A 17101-nucleotide genomic window follows, 5' to 3' on the forward strand; every position below is an offset into this window, starting at 1 on the left:
TTGTTTCATAGCCGCGAGAGTGGATTGGCCTCCATGATTGTGACAGAATGACAACTTTTGACTTTCTACCGGTATATATTGATTCTCCTCTCTTCATCAGGTATGAGTCCAGTCAGGCAGCTCCCAGCCCTTTGATGTCCACACCTTTAGCAGGGCATATGGTTCACAAAGAATGGATCAAGACATAACTGTTAGGTAAGGATGTTTAATGTAGGCATTCCAGTATTTTATGTTGTTACACTTACTCATTTGTGGAGAATGCATTCTTGTTTAAATATGTTAACAACAATTATGTTAACTACCACATACTTATTACAACATCTGACAACATCACAGTAGTGGGTATAATTTTCAATCTTTCAAAGGAAGTTGGTCTTCAAAGAAATATCCCCTTGATGCTAACCTGTGTGTTATCATCAAAGACCATCCAATTGGCCAGATTATGTTGCATACCAGAAAACATGAGTACTCTTAAAGACACTGCATGGGAATTTGCGGAAACATTTCTTTAACAGTGATGTTGAAGATGTATTATCTCCACATAGTTCACCAGTCCAGTCAGGTGGGCCATCAACAAGTCATCAGTCCAGTCAGATGGGCCATCAACAAGTCATCAGTCCAGTCAGATGGGCCATCAACAAGTCATCAGTCCAGTCAGGTGGGCCATCAACAAGTCATCAGTCCAGTCAGATGGGCCATCAACAAGTCATCAGTCCAGTCAGATGGGCCATCAACAAGTCATCAGTCCAGTCAGGTGGGCCATCAACAAGTCATCAGTCCAGTCAGATGGGCCATCAACAAGTCATCAGTCCAGTCAGATGGGCCATCAACAAGTCATCAGTCCAGTCAGATGGGCCATCAACAAGTCATCAGTCCAGTCAGATGGGCCATCAACAAGTCATCAGTCCAGTCAAGTGGGCCATCAACAAGTCATCAGTCCAGTCAGATGGGCCATCAACAAGTCATCAGTCCAGTCAGATGGGCCATCAACAAGTCATCAGTCCAGTCAGATGGGCCATCAACAAGTCATCAGTCCAGTCAGATGGGCCATCAACAAGTCATCAGTCCAGTCAGATGGGCCATCAACAAGTCATCAGTCCAGTCAGATGGGCCATCAACAAGTCATCAGTCCAGTCAGATGGGCCATCAACAAGTCATCAGTCCAGTCAGGTGGGCCATCAACAAGTCATCAGTCCAGTCAGATGGGCCATCAACAAGTCATCAGTCCAGTCAGATGGGCCATCAACAAGTCATCAGTCCAGTCAGGTGGGCCATCAACAAGTCATCAGTCCAGTCAGATGGGCCATCAACAAGTCATCAGTCCAGTCAGATGGGCCATCAACAAGTCATCAGTCCAGTCAGATGGGCCATCAACAAGTCATCAGTCCAGTCAGATGGGCCATCAACAAGTCATCAGTCCAGTCAAGTGGGCCATCAACAAGTCATCAGTCCAGTCAGATGGGCCATCAACAAGTCATCAGTCCAGTCAGATGGGCCATCAACAAGTCATCAGTCCAGTCAGATGGGCCATCAACAAGTCATCAGTCCAGTCAGATGGGCCATCAACAAGTCATCAGTCCAGTCAGATGGGCCATCAACAAGTCATCAGTCCAGTCAGATGGGCCATCAACAAGTCATCAGTCCAGTCAGATGGGCCATCAACAAGTCATCAGTCCAGTCAGGTGGGCCATCAACAAGTCATCAGTCCAGTCAGATGGGCCATCAACAAGTCATCAGTCCAGTCAGATGGGCCATCAACAAGTCATCAACTGCCACAGGATGAACCAATCACATTAAGGGTCATTTGTGTGAGTTAAAAGCCATTTCATTGTCAGGGATGAAACTCTTTGTCCAAACACCATGTTTGTAGATAATTGAGAATTATAGTCCCTTATAGTCCATCGGGGCAGGCTCAAATTTGAATTCTCAATCATTAACATGATTTGTCTTTTCAGCAGCAGTTTTGAGTATGAGGAGATTGTGTACTACATCTACCCCATAGAAGGGTTGGAGTGAATGTTCAGAATCGAGTTGGGATGGGGAGGAGGAAGAGCACTCTTCAGACACCAGTGAGGATCTCAATAAAAGGTACCATTGTTTTTTACATTATATTATAGACTGTACTATGGGTGGGTCCGTTTGAACTACGGGTTGCCCTAAGAAATGAGACAAGCACAATCAGTTCCACCATGGTTTTGTCCAATCAAAATCTTCCTTCAAGAAAACCAAAGATGTCATCCACTGTATCTTTGTGTGTTGTAGATTTCAATTTTTCATATGTAGTATGTAGGCGCACCACATTGAGTACAATGGCGGTGATCAAAGGTCATTTGAAGCTTGAAAGATGAAGAGTTGATATTCAATTACATTTAGTGAGTGTTTTAACAACAACTGCTTTTCATACTAAGCCATCCTGAAGGTGCACCTCAGCCCTGGATGATGAAGAAAGTTATAGTGATGCAACAGAAGGAGGTGAGGAAACTAGTTTTGATGCTGATGCTGTTTCAAGAAGACCCAACCTTCATAACTTACCTGGGGAGCATTCAGCAGCTGTTGAGAGTCATTCCTGTACCAAAAAAAATGTGCACATCACCAGTAAGGACCACAAACAAAACTGTAGTGACTGCTCTGACAGTCTAATGGGTAGGTAGTGCAATGATATTTTTATATGTTTCTTGTGTTTATGTCTTTTATTCTACAATACACATTACTATGGAAATGTGGCAAAGAATGCTGTTATATCGGCTTCCTTCTGGTTCTAACCACAAAGTACAGAACAGATGTTTGAACAATGGTTTTATTGTGAAATACATAGATCCCATGAATCAGAGATGGCCACCCTGTAGATCATGAGCTGAAGAAGCTTGTCTCAGTACTTCATGTGGCTCCCTCAGAGCCTGGGTAGAAGCCTGAGTGAAGAGATTCAACAGAGACTGCACTACTTAAAGTACAGAGCAACCTCTTATCATCCCTGGACAAAGGATATGTAACCGCGTTAATTATGCCCGATTTATCGCAAAACAAGTTGTGACCACCAATGATCATCATTATGAACCTGTCATCTTGAAGCAAGACGTGCCTCAAGGTTCAGTTTTAGGTCCTAAGATGTATAGTATGTATACAGCACCGTTGGGTGAACGTATTCGACATCACCGATCAAAATACCACTTTTATGCTGACGACACACAGTTGTATGTGTCGTTTAAACCTGACAATGGGGATGCACAGAAGAAGGCAATGCATCTAGTATCTGGATGCTTAGCTGATATTAAGAATTGGATGCACAATAATAAGCTAAAGCTGAACCCTGCCAAAACGGAAGTGATGTTATTTTCCACTAAGCGCAACAAAAACTGTCAATAACATTCATTAAATATCGGCGATTCTAATATCAAACCAACACCAACGGTAAGAAATCTTGGTGTAATGTTTGACTCTCATCTGAACATGTCCCAACAAATTAAGAGTGTTTGTAGGTCTGGATACGCAAGTCTTTGAAATATTGGTCACATAAGGCGTTATTTAACTGACGATGCAACCAAATCACTTGTGAATGGCCTAGTAACCTTGTGTCTTGATTTCTGCAACCTCGCTGCTTTTTGGTGCACCACAATCGACTTTGAATAGGCTGCAACGTGTCCAAAACACCGAGGCACGTATAATCACCAGAACTTTGCGTTTCTCTCACATCACACCTGTCTTAAGAGATCTTCACTGGCTGCCTGTTCACCGTCGTGTCGAGTTCAAACTATTAGTACATGCATATAAATCCATTCATTTTCAAGCACGTCAATACTTACCTGATTTGCTAACTGTGTACAAGCCTAACAGAACACTGAGATCGGCCAGTTCCCTTACACTAGTGGTCCCCAGAGTAAGGACTGCTACATACAGCGAGAGACAATTGAACTTTGCTGCTGGCAAGCTATTGAATGCACTGCTAAATAATATCTGTGATGCCAAAACATTAGCCACTTTTAAGAAATTACTTAAAACTCACTTTTTCTTTTTAGGAATTTCACTGTAAATCTATATTGTTTTTAAAATTTTTCTTTAGTACATATATATAAAAAATATATACGAAAAAGGAAATGGACGCAGCTTGAATATTAATATAAAAATATAAATATATATTTATATATATATATATATATATATATATATATGTATATATATATATATAATATATATATATATATATATATAAATATATATATATTTATATTTTTATATTAATATTCAAGCTGCGTCCATTTTCTTTTTCGTATTCATATTTTAAGGGGTTTTGTCATTTTGTTACTTAAAAATACTTAAAACTCACAAATTGTTCACAGTTTTATAACCTCCCAGCTTGACATGAGAAACTCACTTTTGTTTAGCCTCCCCCAAATTGCTTGTCTTCAGCGCATCCAAAACGCATGCTTGGTCACCTTCATCCCACACAAATCCTGTTTTGTATGAGTTACATTGGTTGCTCATTGTGTTCAAGTCACTAAATGATCTGGCATTAGAATAAAAAGATGTTCTTCTTACACCATATACACCTCCTCATCCACTCTATTCCAGAAATACGTCTCATCTCTGTGAACCGAGATCCAAACGTACATGGGTGGGGGGGGGGATAGGGCTGTTTCTGTCGCAGCCCCACATCTCTGGAACTCATTTCCCGCACAGGTTAATTCTTGTTCTTCAGTAAATCAGTTCAAGAAAGCTCTGAAGACTTATATGTCACAAGCATTTCCATAACCTGTCAGTTCATTTATTGCATTGCCTGTGTTGCTGTTTACCTCATGTTATTTGCTGTAGTATTTAATTTTTTTTAGTTATGTTTTGATTATGTATAATTAAGTTGCAGCTTTCAAGATATTGTATTACGCCTCCAGCACCTGCTGGTGGAGTTTGTGCACGTTATAAGTCCACGTTATTATTATTATTATTACTATTATTATTAAGGCTACTTGAAATCATCTCATTTTCCCTTCTTTTTTTTTGGTCAGGTGATGGAATGAATGACAGATTATAAAACCAGTGACGTCCTCAACATGTCTGTGATTGATAAATGACAAGTGCAGCTTAAATCACCAATTATGGAGAAAGAGGCTTTCATTGAGACAATGGATATCTTAACAAAGAATGGCTTGAAAGTTCAGGAGGGTTGTGACTGATGCACATCCCCAGAGTAAAGCTTACATGAGTAACTTTGGTATTCTACATTTAACATTTGTATAGCTATGCACTCTTGTTTAGGGAGGGACCTTGAAAAGTTTCTGATTCATCATCATTGTACATAACAGGCTAAAAACCTTTAAATATAAGACTAGGTGGAACTTTCTGACAAATATCAAGCTGAAATGAGACTAAACATGGACCAAAAACATGACAAACTTGTAGATATTAGTTGTTTTAGTATATATGTAACATAGTGATTGCATAGAAGTTGGAATGTTCCTCTGACCTATCTGAGCATACAGATTCTGCTTTGTTACATTGGCTAGAAATCATTGAAGCAGTCATGGTGTGAGGTTAAAGTAACTCTTTTGCTGATAGGACATCATGTTTTAAAAACACAGAAGGACAAATGTGTAGTTTTCTAATCAGATTGCATACACTTGTTGTAGAAAATGAATCTTTAATGAAACTTGGGGCCTTAATAGCTTTGATAAATGGTCAACAGTAACTGAAATTCAAAGAGACCTCGCCTTTATTGCCGCAAACAAAAACCACACCATTGTCAACCTGTGAACCCCTTTTTCATTGCCTAGATCAGGAACCAGAAGTTTCACACTCTTTTGGTGTTTGGCATGGAGCAAACAACGTTGGGAAGAAAATTGCAGAGGCTTTGTAGAAAAGCTATAAATCTACCACTGAGTGCTTGGATTGGAAACATAAACTAATCACTTCTGGTACTGCTCCAAGCTGGCACAGGGTGACAGATTACATTTCATGGTAAGAGTAATAAAAGGGGCTGGGGGCTATCATAGTAAATGAATGTAAATAAGAATGTTTCAAAGTTGATGTTCTCCTTTAGATTGTCAAAATGTGCCCCATTTACAACCTTGACCACTCGATAGATTTATGCTGCACTGCTTGTGTTTATCCGAAGGTAATTTGAATATGTAATCTGCAATGTCTATGAAAGGGATAGATCGGACTGAACCCATTTGAAGAAATCTATGTTACCAATGCAAGGTCAGTCATAATCCCTTGAACCTACACCTATTAAACAACATCCCTTGAACCTACACCTATTAAACAGCATCCCTTGAACCTACACCTATTAAACAGCATCCCTTGAACCTACACCTATTGAACAACATCCTTTGAACCTACACCTATTAAACAGCATCCCTTGAACCTACACCTATTAAACAGCATCCCTTGAACCTACACCTATTAAACAACATCCCTTGAACCTACACCTATTAAACAACATCCCTTGAACCTACACCTATTAAACAGCATCCCTTGAACCTACACCTATTAAACAGCATCCCTTGAACCTACACCTATTAAACAGCATCCCTTGAACCTACACCTATTAAACAGCATCCCTTGAACCTACACCTATTAAACAGCATCCCTTGAACCTACACCTATTAAACAGCATCCCTTGAACCTACACCTATTAAACAGCATCCCTTGAACCTACACCTATTAAACAGCATCCCTTGAACCTACACCTATTAAACAGCATCCCTTGAACCTACACCTATTAAACAGCATCCCTTGAACCTACACCTATTAAACAGCATCCCTTGAACCTACACCTATTAAACAGCATCCCTTGAACCTACACCTATTAAACAGCATCCCTTGAACCTACACCAATTAAACAGCATCCCTTGAACCTACACCTAGTAAACAGCATCCCTTGAACCTATGCCTATTAAACAGCATCCCTTCCTACACCTATTAAACAGCATCTGTATCATGAGTTTGCAAGCATTGTTATTGATATCTCACATGATTACCTCACATCTATCATTGAACTCCTGTGCACACCTAACACATATGCAGGAATCTGAAAATAGCCTCACATACTGTGTAACAGTACTGTGTCCTTTTGATGCCCATCTTTCAACCAAACAGTGGTATCATAAGGATTCTGTGAATAAATGTCACATAAACATATTTTTCCACTAAAGTCATATTACCCTATCAATTAGGCACGTTGGACAGGTGTTTTACATAGTGTGGTAGGCCGACATCAGTGGAATTTTGGAGTAAGAGGTGGCACAGCAAAGAGTGAACATGGTCCTTTGGGAGAGAACTGTAAGTCAAAAAAATACAGGAGGGGTCTCCCGCACATCTAACACTACGGGAAGTTGCTCTTGATCAACGCCTCATCCATAACGTGCACTACTACACACGGTTCAGGTAGATGTTAAGGATATATCTAAAGCAATGTCAGAACTAGTTTATCTCACAACATTTACACCCCAGTGACACCATTGCTTTCAGTTATACTGTTATTAAACTTAATTCATCCATCCAATTCACATCTCAGTATCATGCTTAAACTTATGTGAGTTATGTGTTTTTCTAAGTGTCTACAGTGTATCTTTGCACCAATTCCATGCCAGCTCAATATCAAATTTAATGGACATTTTCAATTGATGGTGCTATTCATGGTCAATTTGATATCATAATTCACAATTATAGAACAAAGTTCTATCCTTATTTTTCACAGTCACACTAGTGGACTAGAAAATGTTCTCACATTCTGGCATATGCTGCAAAGAGATTTGCATACAGGTAACTAGTATTTCTGCTCTGTTTATACTGTAAGGCATATGATGTCATGCAATTCCATTGGACTAATTATCTGAAATATTCAGAAAATGCATGTATTTCTGATGTTGTCCCAATAAGCTGTAGGCTATGTATGACAAAACATATACATGGCTTTTATAGCTCAATATGACTATGAAGGACTCTTACATCCACCAGTACAGGACTGACAAACTCCAAAGTATTTGTGATACTTCTTGTATAACATTACCCTTGTCCTTTGTGTTGGTCAATAGTCCAAAGGTCAAACACTGAAAATATTAACTCCAGATAAAAAAAAACCCAGAAAGTCAAATGACTTGGTGATTCCTTGCCAGTCTCTAATATACCTGACATAATCTTTTAGCTCTTTGAGATATCCTATGTACAAGCCAAAGTGTCCACACACCATCACCTTCACATAGATTACTTTTGCCTCTGGCAAGGAATCAAAAGGGGGAAAAAAATGTTTTCAATTTTCATAGTGTGGCTCTTTAGACAACTCAAAAAGTTCGGAGCATTTGACCCAAGTTTTCCTTAACTCTGTTGCCAACACCTGTTAAAACATCATTGATGACAGCAAAGTCAACTGAGCTGAAATCTTTTGTAAGACATTTGAGTAACTGTTTCTTTTGCTTTTGCTTTCGTTGAAGTTGATAAATACTCAAATGCAGTGAAACTGTCATCAAAACTTTATATTGATGGTATTTTGTTCTGGTTTTATAATGCAATGATTCACAAAGCTGGCTTTCTCCTAACCTATTAATTACTCTCCCTTATTTTCAAACAGCCCTCCTCCATTGACAAGGCCAGAAACCCTGTTGTTACTATTGACTACCAAAAGCAAAAGAATCGTAAACAGTTACAGAGGGAAGGAGAATCAGGGTAAGTTGTGTGGATTCTGTCAAGCCATAGTCAATAGTAAACAATTAATAAACAGTACTTGTAATAATAAAAATCATAAAATAATAAAAATAATAAAATAATAAAAATAACAAAAAGTAAATGTCATGGTTAAAGAGGCAGCAAGTCACATATTTTGCTGATTTATTTTATTGATTTGTACATCCAGACTTTGCACATCTCTTTTAACCGACTGCTGTGACTGATATTTTCATGAAGAGAGATTTAAAAGGAAAATCATTTCAGATGAAATTATAAACCAGTGCTGTTATCTTGATTCATGTGTATGTATATGTCTTTGTAATACCCACCATTTAAGCATGATATATCTAAGTTGGAAGCTCAAAAGCTGATTGCACAGATACTTCCTGTGGATTGACTGTGCAAGTCTGGTTCACTATTATTTGTTCCTTTTCCTTGCCCATTTTGCACCAATAATTCAAAGTACTCTTTAAGTATACTGCCTGCCTTTTAGAGGAAACTTTAAAGGAAATAGTACCTGCACCTTTTCATGGGAGAGCACCTGACTTTGTAAATCAGTTTGTCAGAATCTCCCAAAATTATTTCTTCATCCTAAATATGGAATGAACTTTTGCTGTCTTTTTTAGTGGGAGGGGGGAAGTGGGGGGTGAGGGAGGTGGGGGTGAGGGAGGTGGGGGTTCATCCTGCATATGTATAATGGAATGGCAAGTTCTAAGTATTTCTGTTGATCTGCAAAGATCAATTGGAAGATTTGGATCAACACTGTGATTTTACCTGTGTCAATTTTACTCTACTTCACTTTGAACATTATAGGCAGTATGGTTGGCACATCTACTCTATCTAGTCCTTTAAGTGAATGCTTATTTATGTAGTTTTGTAGCTTGACCCTGTGTAATGTTACATTCTGACATTTGCATTGCACTCCTAATGTTACTTATTGAATGATTCAAGGGAACATTCAGTACATACAAGTGAGAGTACTAAATCAGCAGTTGTGATGCTGATCAAAATCATAACAAGGTTATCTGTGTTAGGTCCCCGCTAAGAACCTTTTACAGAAATATGAACATAATTGATACTGCACCAACTAAAGCATGGAACTGGTGGTGATGTTTATCACAGCTTCAAATTGTATACATGAAATAGCTTGGAGAATGATAAATGCAGCTGTTAATTTCAGGAGATACTTACCATACTTATCACAGTTCACAACCCATAGTTCATGAAGTATTATGCTAAATGTTACAAATAAAGGACCCCCTTATCAATCTCAAAAAGTGCTCCCCCCCTTTCAAATTCCTGGCTACGTCGCTGGCTGATATGCTGTGAATGTGAGTAAAATATTCCAAATTGAACATTGAAAAATGTATTGCTAGTCATGCAGACGTCAAAGTGATAACTTTAAATCCGAACTTGGAAAAAAATAATACTTAGCACTTTCTTTATCTTACTTAATGAGTAAAAAAAACCTGATATTTTTTGGTACATATGTTTCCGCAAACGCCACACGTTATCTCACAAGAAATGGTTGCTTACATTGATTTTCCAACTCAACAGTGTACTAGCATGATATTACTCTATTGATAAATTAAGTATCCTTAGGCCTACATACTACGACAAAAACAGGGCTTTTCAACATCCAGGACACTTTGAAGGTGAAACAGTTTGTAACGCATACTGTTCACAAACGCTGGTATTTTATGGTTTTAATACACTTAATGATTAAACCACAAAATACCAAAACTTTGCGCTGCTGTGGCTTGAAAACTCCCCATATTGATTAGAAATTATCCTTTCAAACATTTCTGATGGCAATCACACCAACTTTATTATTGGGAGGCATATTTTTTTAATGTCAACATGGGAATTCGACTTAATGCCAAAAGGTCAAAAGGTGGAGTAGAACAACAAAGGTGGTGTTTTTTGTTTTTATATCTCAATGTTTTGTCTTGATGTTTTATGTCGATGTTTTGTCTTGATTCTTATAAATCTATCCGGCTACTGTACGTGGCAGAAAAAGCAGCATTTTAGTGCATGCGTCCATGCTATTTGCAGTGAAAGGACGGAGGGGGGCGGGGGTGCACGGACAATGATGCAAGGGACAAGAGAAGTAGGGCTTCAGGAGCTTTTGTATCCTTCCAGAATTTTGGAGGTTTTCATAGACATTCCTGTATTTTCTAATGCAAATAGCTCTTTCAAATATTCTACTGCCCTTTTCCCTAAGTTGTCAAGTTTAGAGGATAAATCTGTCCTTCGTCTGGACAAACATCATATTTCTTTCCGCAGGTAGGCGTAGTGCCTCCATATATGATGGGCTGTAATTGTTGTACTCCCCAATCCTTACTCCTGTGAGTCCTGTCACTGTACCTGTCCCAAATCCCTACCTTTCTCACTCCTCTGGAATCCATTTAACATTCAACTGTTAGACCACACTGCTACTACTGTAGTTGAACATTACGGTGGAGTAATTGCACACGAGAATAATCAAAATAGAATATTTTGGAAAAACAAAAGTTGATAATAAGTTATATTAACAGTATCAGTAAATGGAGCAACAATAAGCTGTAACAGAAACCAACAGGGTAGGATGCAGAGATATTTATATATTGAAAGCTTTTATTTAATGCAGTATGGTGCCTTGAATCAGCAATTGCAGTTTTCACATAAGTACCCAGTTTATTAATGTACTCTCATTTGGAATCCGGAGGTGCACAACCACTATTTCGAGGGAGAGAATTAGAAATTGTCTTTGATTTTCATTGAGATGGCAGGGGCACTACGGCAACTTTGTAGTTTAAGTAGGAAAACAAGGCTTTTTACATACACTTGTGAAAAGGCACCAAGGGGCATGGTTTCCAGAGTGAGAAAAAGCATGTAGAATTAACAGAATTTTAAGAGCAACTTTTCTTTCAGTGGTTTCTTAAAACTGTACATCAAAACCTTAACATTGCCCGCAGCTGCTCAATATTTACCGGCTCTTGGCGCAAATTTCCCTGGAGTTTTGGACAGTCTTAGAGCCCTGACTTATATGATAAAGTTGTAGGATGATCAAGAGGGCACCTAAGGCATTGAAAGGGTTAAAAGGCATACCACAGTTGTTGCTATCAGTGATGGATGATTTTTAAGCTCATTACCGCAAGAGGTATTTTGCCATCCACCTGCTTCCTGACGTACATATTTTTACGTTCATTGAGTGTGTTTTGATTTTCTTCTTTCACCCTCTGTCTGTCTACATTGTTGGTTCTCTTTTCTTTCATCTTCCGCTGCAGTTTATTCTCCCCACAAAAGGTCCCTATAGAAAATTTAGGAGATACGGCTCAGTCCGAGGACAAGCATGGCTCATCTCTGAACACGGAGTCCAGTTGTAGCGATAGTTACAGGGACATTTTAACCAGTCATAAGGTAAGTTTCACTCTCTAAACATGTTTTATTTTAAGCAAGGTTTTGTCAGCTGGCAACATATTATCTATGTTTTATTCTTTTGTAAAACAATTCAAAAATAAGAAACTGACTGGGAAAAGTAAATGCAATGTATTGAGACAAGTTATTGGATAATCCCAAACTGAATGTTTACTTACCATAAATGTAACTGGTTGAAAGGTAACGATGTGTCTTGGTAACAACATTTTAAACTATCTCAAGTTGTAAAGGATTGGGAAGGTAAATAGAAGTTGATTTGGGAAGGGGGTGAGTGGAGGAGGGGTGGGCGGCTAAAATAAGTTGCTTGTAACGAAATGATCTTTACATTTACACTCTAAACAGTTGACTCTACTGAAAACTGCACGGTGCATTTTAAAGTACACCACTTTCTATTTCTTGCTGAAAAGCAGAACTGTTTGTGACTTTGTATTGAGTTTGTTTTGATCTCATCTCCCTTCATGTAATGTATAGGGAGATGAGATATTGTACTTCATCCCACATCAGAAATGTGAGTGAGTGAGTAAGTGTGCGTGGGTGGGTGGGCAGGTGGGTGGATGTGTGTATGTTTGATAGTGAGTGAGCAAAATTAAGTATGTCGCAAACTCCTCCTAGACCCCAAGTCCTGTCGAGTTCAAGCTTGGTGGGTGGGAGCCTGACCATGTTAACTCATGCTTGTGTGATTGATGACGTCAAAGAGGTCGAAGGTCAAGAAATCTAAAATTGGTTTTAGCCATTTTCTGCATGCCAACTTGTTGGACAAAGGCATTAAACCACATTATATGTAGAGAATGAAGAGACAAAGTTTAAAACAAGACAGATTTAGCTGTTTAGGCTTGTAGTTAATGGGTCAATTGAGTTAAAGTTAAAATTAATCTAAATTGTTCAAAAGAGTGTGTCGTGTCTCCTAGACTGTAAGTCCGATCAGGTTCAAACTTGGTGGGTAGGTGCCTGACCATGTACTGTAAACTTGATCTTGAGTGATTGGTATAAATGTCATAGGTGAAAGGTCAAATACCCAGAAACTGTAGCCATTTTCTGCTTGTCAGTATGTTGGAAAAAGTCATTAAACCACAAAATATGTAGACTATAATTGGACAAATTTTAAATTAGAACTTAAGGGTCAAGGTCAAAGTTCATAGTAGATCCATTCCATCATAGAAGAGATAAGATGCCATGGATTGCCATCTTGTCTTATGTTTTAATCGTAATAGATGCTAAGATCCCATAACAAGGGAGTTTATTAGGTAAGTTAAATTCGTTTCTGTTTTTCTCGACAGGAAAGATATGATTGATAAAGATGGCTACCTTCAAAGTGTGCAAGGAATTAAGATGACTAATGAAGCAATCCATGACAGAATGAAGGTGAGATGACAAAACTATTAATTAATGGATCATTCAAAGTCAATTTGAGTATAGTTTCATTAGTTTAATGTAAGTTTAATTGCTTTGTTCAAGGGCTGTCCTAACATTGTTGGTGTTTAGTATCATTAGATGCACGGTTACATTCCGACTAACATGCAGCATCATGTAACCTATTGAAAATTTCAAGTTTCATTGCTTACACTACATTTCGTGTTTAATAGAATGTTGAGTGAAACTACCCACTGCTGTAGGGGATGAAACATTTGGTGTTTAATCCACAAGCTCCAGCTCATTCCTTGGGGCTTAAATTTCAACTCCTACCCAGATCCCAACGAAGAGAGTAAGTGACGTCTGCTCCTGTAACGTGACAATAGCATAAGAGATGGTGGTATGAACAGACCTTATGGGGAAAAGTTAACTAGTCATTTAATGAAAGTGAAAATATTCCCCATCTTGGTGGGGTGGAATTCATTTCCCCTGTGGGTTATATAACAAAAGAGAAATCTGTAAGCAATGATGATTATTTATGCATCTTTGCGTGATTGAATACTAATCCATCTTTGCGTGATTGATTATTAATCCATCTTTCTGCTTAGACGTAGAAGGACAGCGTAGTAAAATCAGAGGATTCCGTGAAGACACTGGTAGCAGAGATCAAGATGCTAGGTCAAAGGGTCGTCAATCTCATAAAGCCGTACAGAAGGAGGAAGAGCCAGGTACATTTTCAAGTTTCTTCCTTTTGGGTTTGTTACGTTGAGAGTACAAGATGGATATGATGCTCGCATTGTATAAATTATTGGTAGCAGTATGCTGGAGACAATGGGTTGTAGGACTATTGTTTGTGAGCTGGTCACACATATGGTCATGTGCGAAGAAAGTTCGAATGTTTTTCAAAACTAACCAATGAGTCTGTCTTGCGTTCAAAGATTTACTTTACTGCTAAATAAACCCGAGCACGTGCAGCAGGAGTGTCAAGCATAAACTAGGGAAGTTTAAATTCGGTTAAAATGTTCTATTTATGGTAGTTCTCAAGCGAAGATGTTACCTAACTTAAATGGAATTGATACCAAGTTTTTGTATTGAATGAGTGCAGTTGTTAAATTTTATGCTCCCGCCAACCCCACCCCACCCCCGGAAAGAAGTATCCCTAACCGTGATGAAATATCACTTAGTAATATTCAGTCTTACCGAAGGGGATGGAGTACAACAGAGTTGAGGAGAGTGGAATTTTCTGAACGTTAAAGAATACATCAAGTTTATTTCCTTGTCCTCAGATTCAGTGTAAAGTACATCTGGTGAATATTGTAAGGATAACAAGCTCTTTCCCTTTTTCCTAGAACTGAATAAGTATTAACGCAAAGCAAATTGCTCTTTTTACCCATCATGAAAGTAGCTGTCCAGTTACTAGTGTATTGGAAACAATATTATACCTGCCATTAGTTTTGCCATATGTAACTGTGCATGATTTTTTTTTGGGGGGGTGGGGTTCCCTTAAATTGTATGTGCATTGTGTCACGTTTGTTTTGACAAATAAGGCTTTGCTCTGTGCAGTGATAATTTTTTTCCTATAATCCCAGAGATATAAATATAAATATATTTGGAGCAAAATCTTGAAAAGGGTGTAACAATATTAACGTTGGGTCGGGTCAGATCTTTGCAGAAACCCTACACATGAAGAGACTAGGAGATAACTGGTTGGGGAGGATGGGAGGGGGGGGGTGGGTCTTGGTGGAATATTTAGGGACATTGCAGTTATTGTGTGTTGTTCTCCATCTCAATTAAAGACCTGTAATTTATTTGTAAATAAACACCCAGTTTATTTTTCACAGTGGGTAGGTGACAAGGACCCCAAGAGTGGTGATGCAGTCGCTATCACCGATCCACAACAGTTTGCAAGACGGACAAGATCATACGGAGTACAAGAAGAAGGTTAAACTGTATGTTGATGACGTTATACACTGTTATTTCTAATTGATTGTTTTATTTTTGTTGTTTGTCACCACTTTCTCCTTCCTCTCACTTCTTTCCCATTTTTTCGCCTTTCCCCTAATTCTGTCTTCCGAGGAGTGAATGATGTATCTGGTATGTTATAGAAAAAGTGGTAAAAAAAAGAAGATAATGTAAAAGTGTATCAGTGGGTGCAGTGGCCCTGGATTCGTTGAAGCGGACTCCCCACATAGGTAGGGTTCTCCCCTTGAAGGGAGCGGACTCCTCATTTAGGGAGCCATTTCCACATGTAGGGAGGGTTCACCCAAGAAAGTTTTTTAAGTTGTGCTATTTATTACTTTTGTATTTTTATGTCAGGTTGAAGCGGGGTGGGTGTATATTACCATTCCATCCCGCCCCCAACCCCTTCCCACCCAGGATCATTTTACACACAGCAGACCCTTAGCAAGCCTCAAAAAGTGTGCTGTGAGAACTTTAAAAACACTTAAATTTTTCATTCTTAAATCTCTCCTCCTTAGTATCACTATTCAATGTCCTCTTAGTGTTATGTTATGTGTCTTCTTAGTGCTTTGTTATGTGTTCTGTTATTCTGACATCTTTGATAGATGTCCCTAAGAGTGTCTGCCGGTGAAGTTTTCGTAATCATATTAGCCAGAAATGAATAAGTGATGAGGTCACACCTGCTTCCAACAGAACGAGGCATTTAGCTCTCACGCCACACGCTCCTTGCAGCTGGTGCCAGGACGGCAGTGGCAAAAGGCATGAATTTTTAATGCCCCATCCTTGATGGCAGAGAGACTATAAATAGAAGTGCTATAATGTTACCAACAAGGATGTTGTCTACTCTTTGAATTTCAGATAAGGCAAGAGCGTTTTTGGGATAAGACGCACCCTGGACCCATCTCTGAAGTTCTGGCAGGTATAACTTATGGAGATGCTCGCAGGACACAGGTGTGTTGGAATTATCCTTGTCTCTGGCCCCTTCTACCTTCCATTCTTCTCCCCACCCCCATACCTACTAGGTTCAGTAGTACGTCAGCTTATAAGGTTTTTTATTTCATGGACAAGACCGTAATAAGTTGGTGTAGGGTAACATAGCAGTTGTACGGGTATGCTACTGTAGACAAGGACAGAATAAAGCACCCACGCTACCTGTTGTGTTCTAACACGTCTCATACCAGCAAAACAGTGTCCTGTTTCATTTAAGCTATAACACTGGTACGAGAGTAAACCACCTGTATCAGCCCGACGACCCTATAAAGTGTATTGTTTCACATAGCAGAGAAAACCGTGGAAAAGTTAACAGAAAAAAATCCAGCCAACTGAAAATTCTTGGAATGATAGTTATATTGTAAACATTGATCAAGATCTAATTATATGGTAAAGTTTGATCAAGGTATCAGTTAACTTTAGAATAGAAAGTCATCTTTTTTTTTTTCGTCTGTAGTTAGGTAATAGCTTGGCTGGCCTATCCCCCAATCCCAACAATTTTTTTTATGTTATTTGATTAAGCATTTTCTTGACCGCACCTACCAATGGGCTGCCAAAAACTTAAGTATCCTTGCTTAGAAAAATTGTAAAATCTTCATCATTAATCCAAGACAAGCACTAAGTAATAGAAAGAGAGAAATTAAAGGGAGGGGGGGTGGCAATTTTTGTTTGGTGTTTGCCTGGTGTGACAGTCGTAAAGATACCGTTCATGTGTACTTATTAAAGT

At 38.8% G+C, this 17101-nt stretch overlaps 1 protein-coding gene across 11 annotated transcripts in view; it reads left to right on the forward strand.

Annotated features, from left to right (window-relative positions):
* Positions 1–17101, forward strand: part of LOC139961022 (uncharacterized) — a 39646-nt gene that overhangs the window by 13643 nt on the left and 8902 nt on the right. For 2 of the 11 annotated variants that reach the window (XM_071959822.1, XM_071959821.1), the window contains exons 1-8: positions 7184–7377; positions 7691–7755; positions 8561–8655; positions 11925–12057; positions 13353–13437; positions 14034–14153; positions 15267–15374; positions 16243–16335. Coding sequence is in view for 8 of the 11 variants with exons in the window: in XM_071959818.1 (XP_071815919.1) it covers positions 7711–7755; positions 8561–8655; positions 11925–12057; positions 13353–13367 (288 nt within the window). In the remaining 3 variants the exon portion in view is untranslated. Of the gene's footprint in view, positions 1–100; positions 196–1955; positions 2089–2408; positions 2644–4997; positions 5195–5762; positions 5947–6103; positions 6190–7166; positions 7378–7690; positions 7756–8560; positions 8656–11924; positions 12058–13352; positions 13438–14033; positions 14154–14711; positions 14742–15266; positions 15375–16242; positions 16336–17101 lie in introns of those variants that run through there. The other 9 variants (XM_071959814.1, XM_071959815.1, XM_071959818.1 and 6 more) reach the window with 9 other exon arrangements.

The sequence above is a fragment of the Apostichopus japonicus genome, chromosome 20, assembly GCF_037975245.1.
Source record: "Apostichopus japonicus isolate 1M-3 chromosome 20, ASM3797524v1, whole genome shotgun sequence".
Classification (NCBI taxonomy): domain Eukaryota; kingdom Metazoa; phylum Echinodermata; class Holothuroidea; order Aspidochirotida; family Stichopodidae; genus Apostichopus; species Apostichopus japonicus.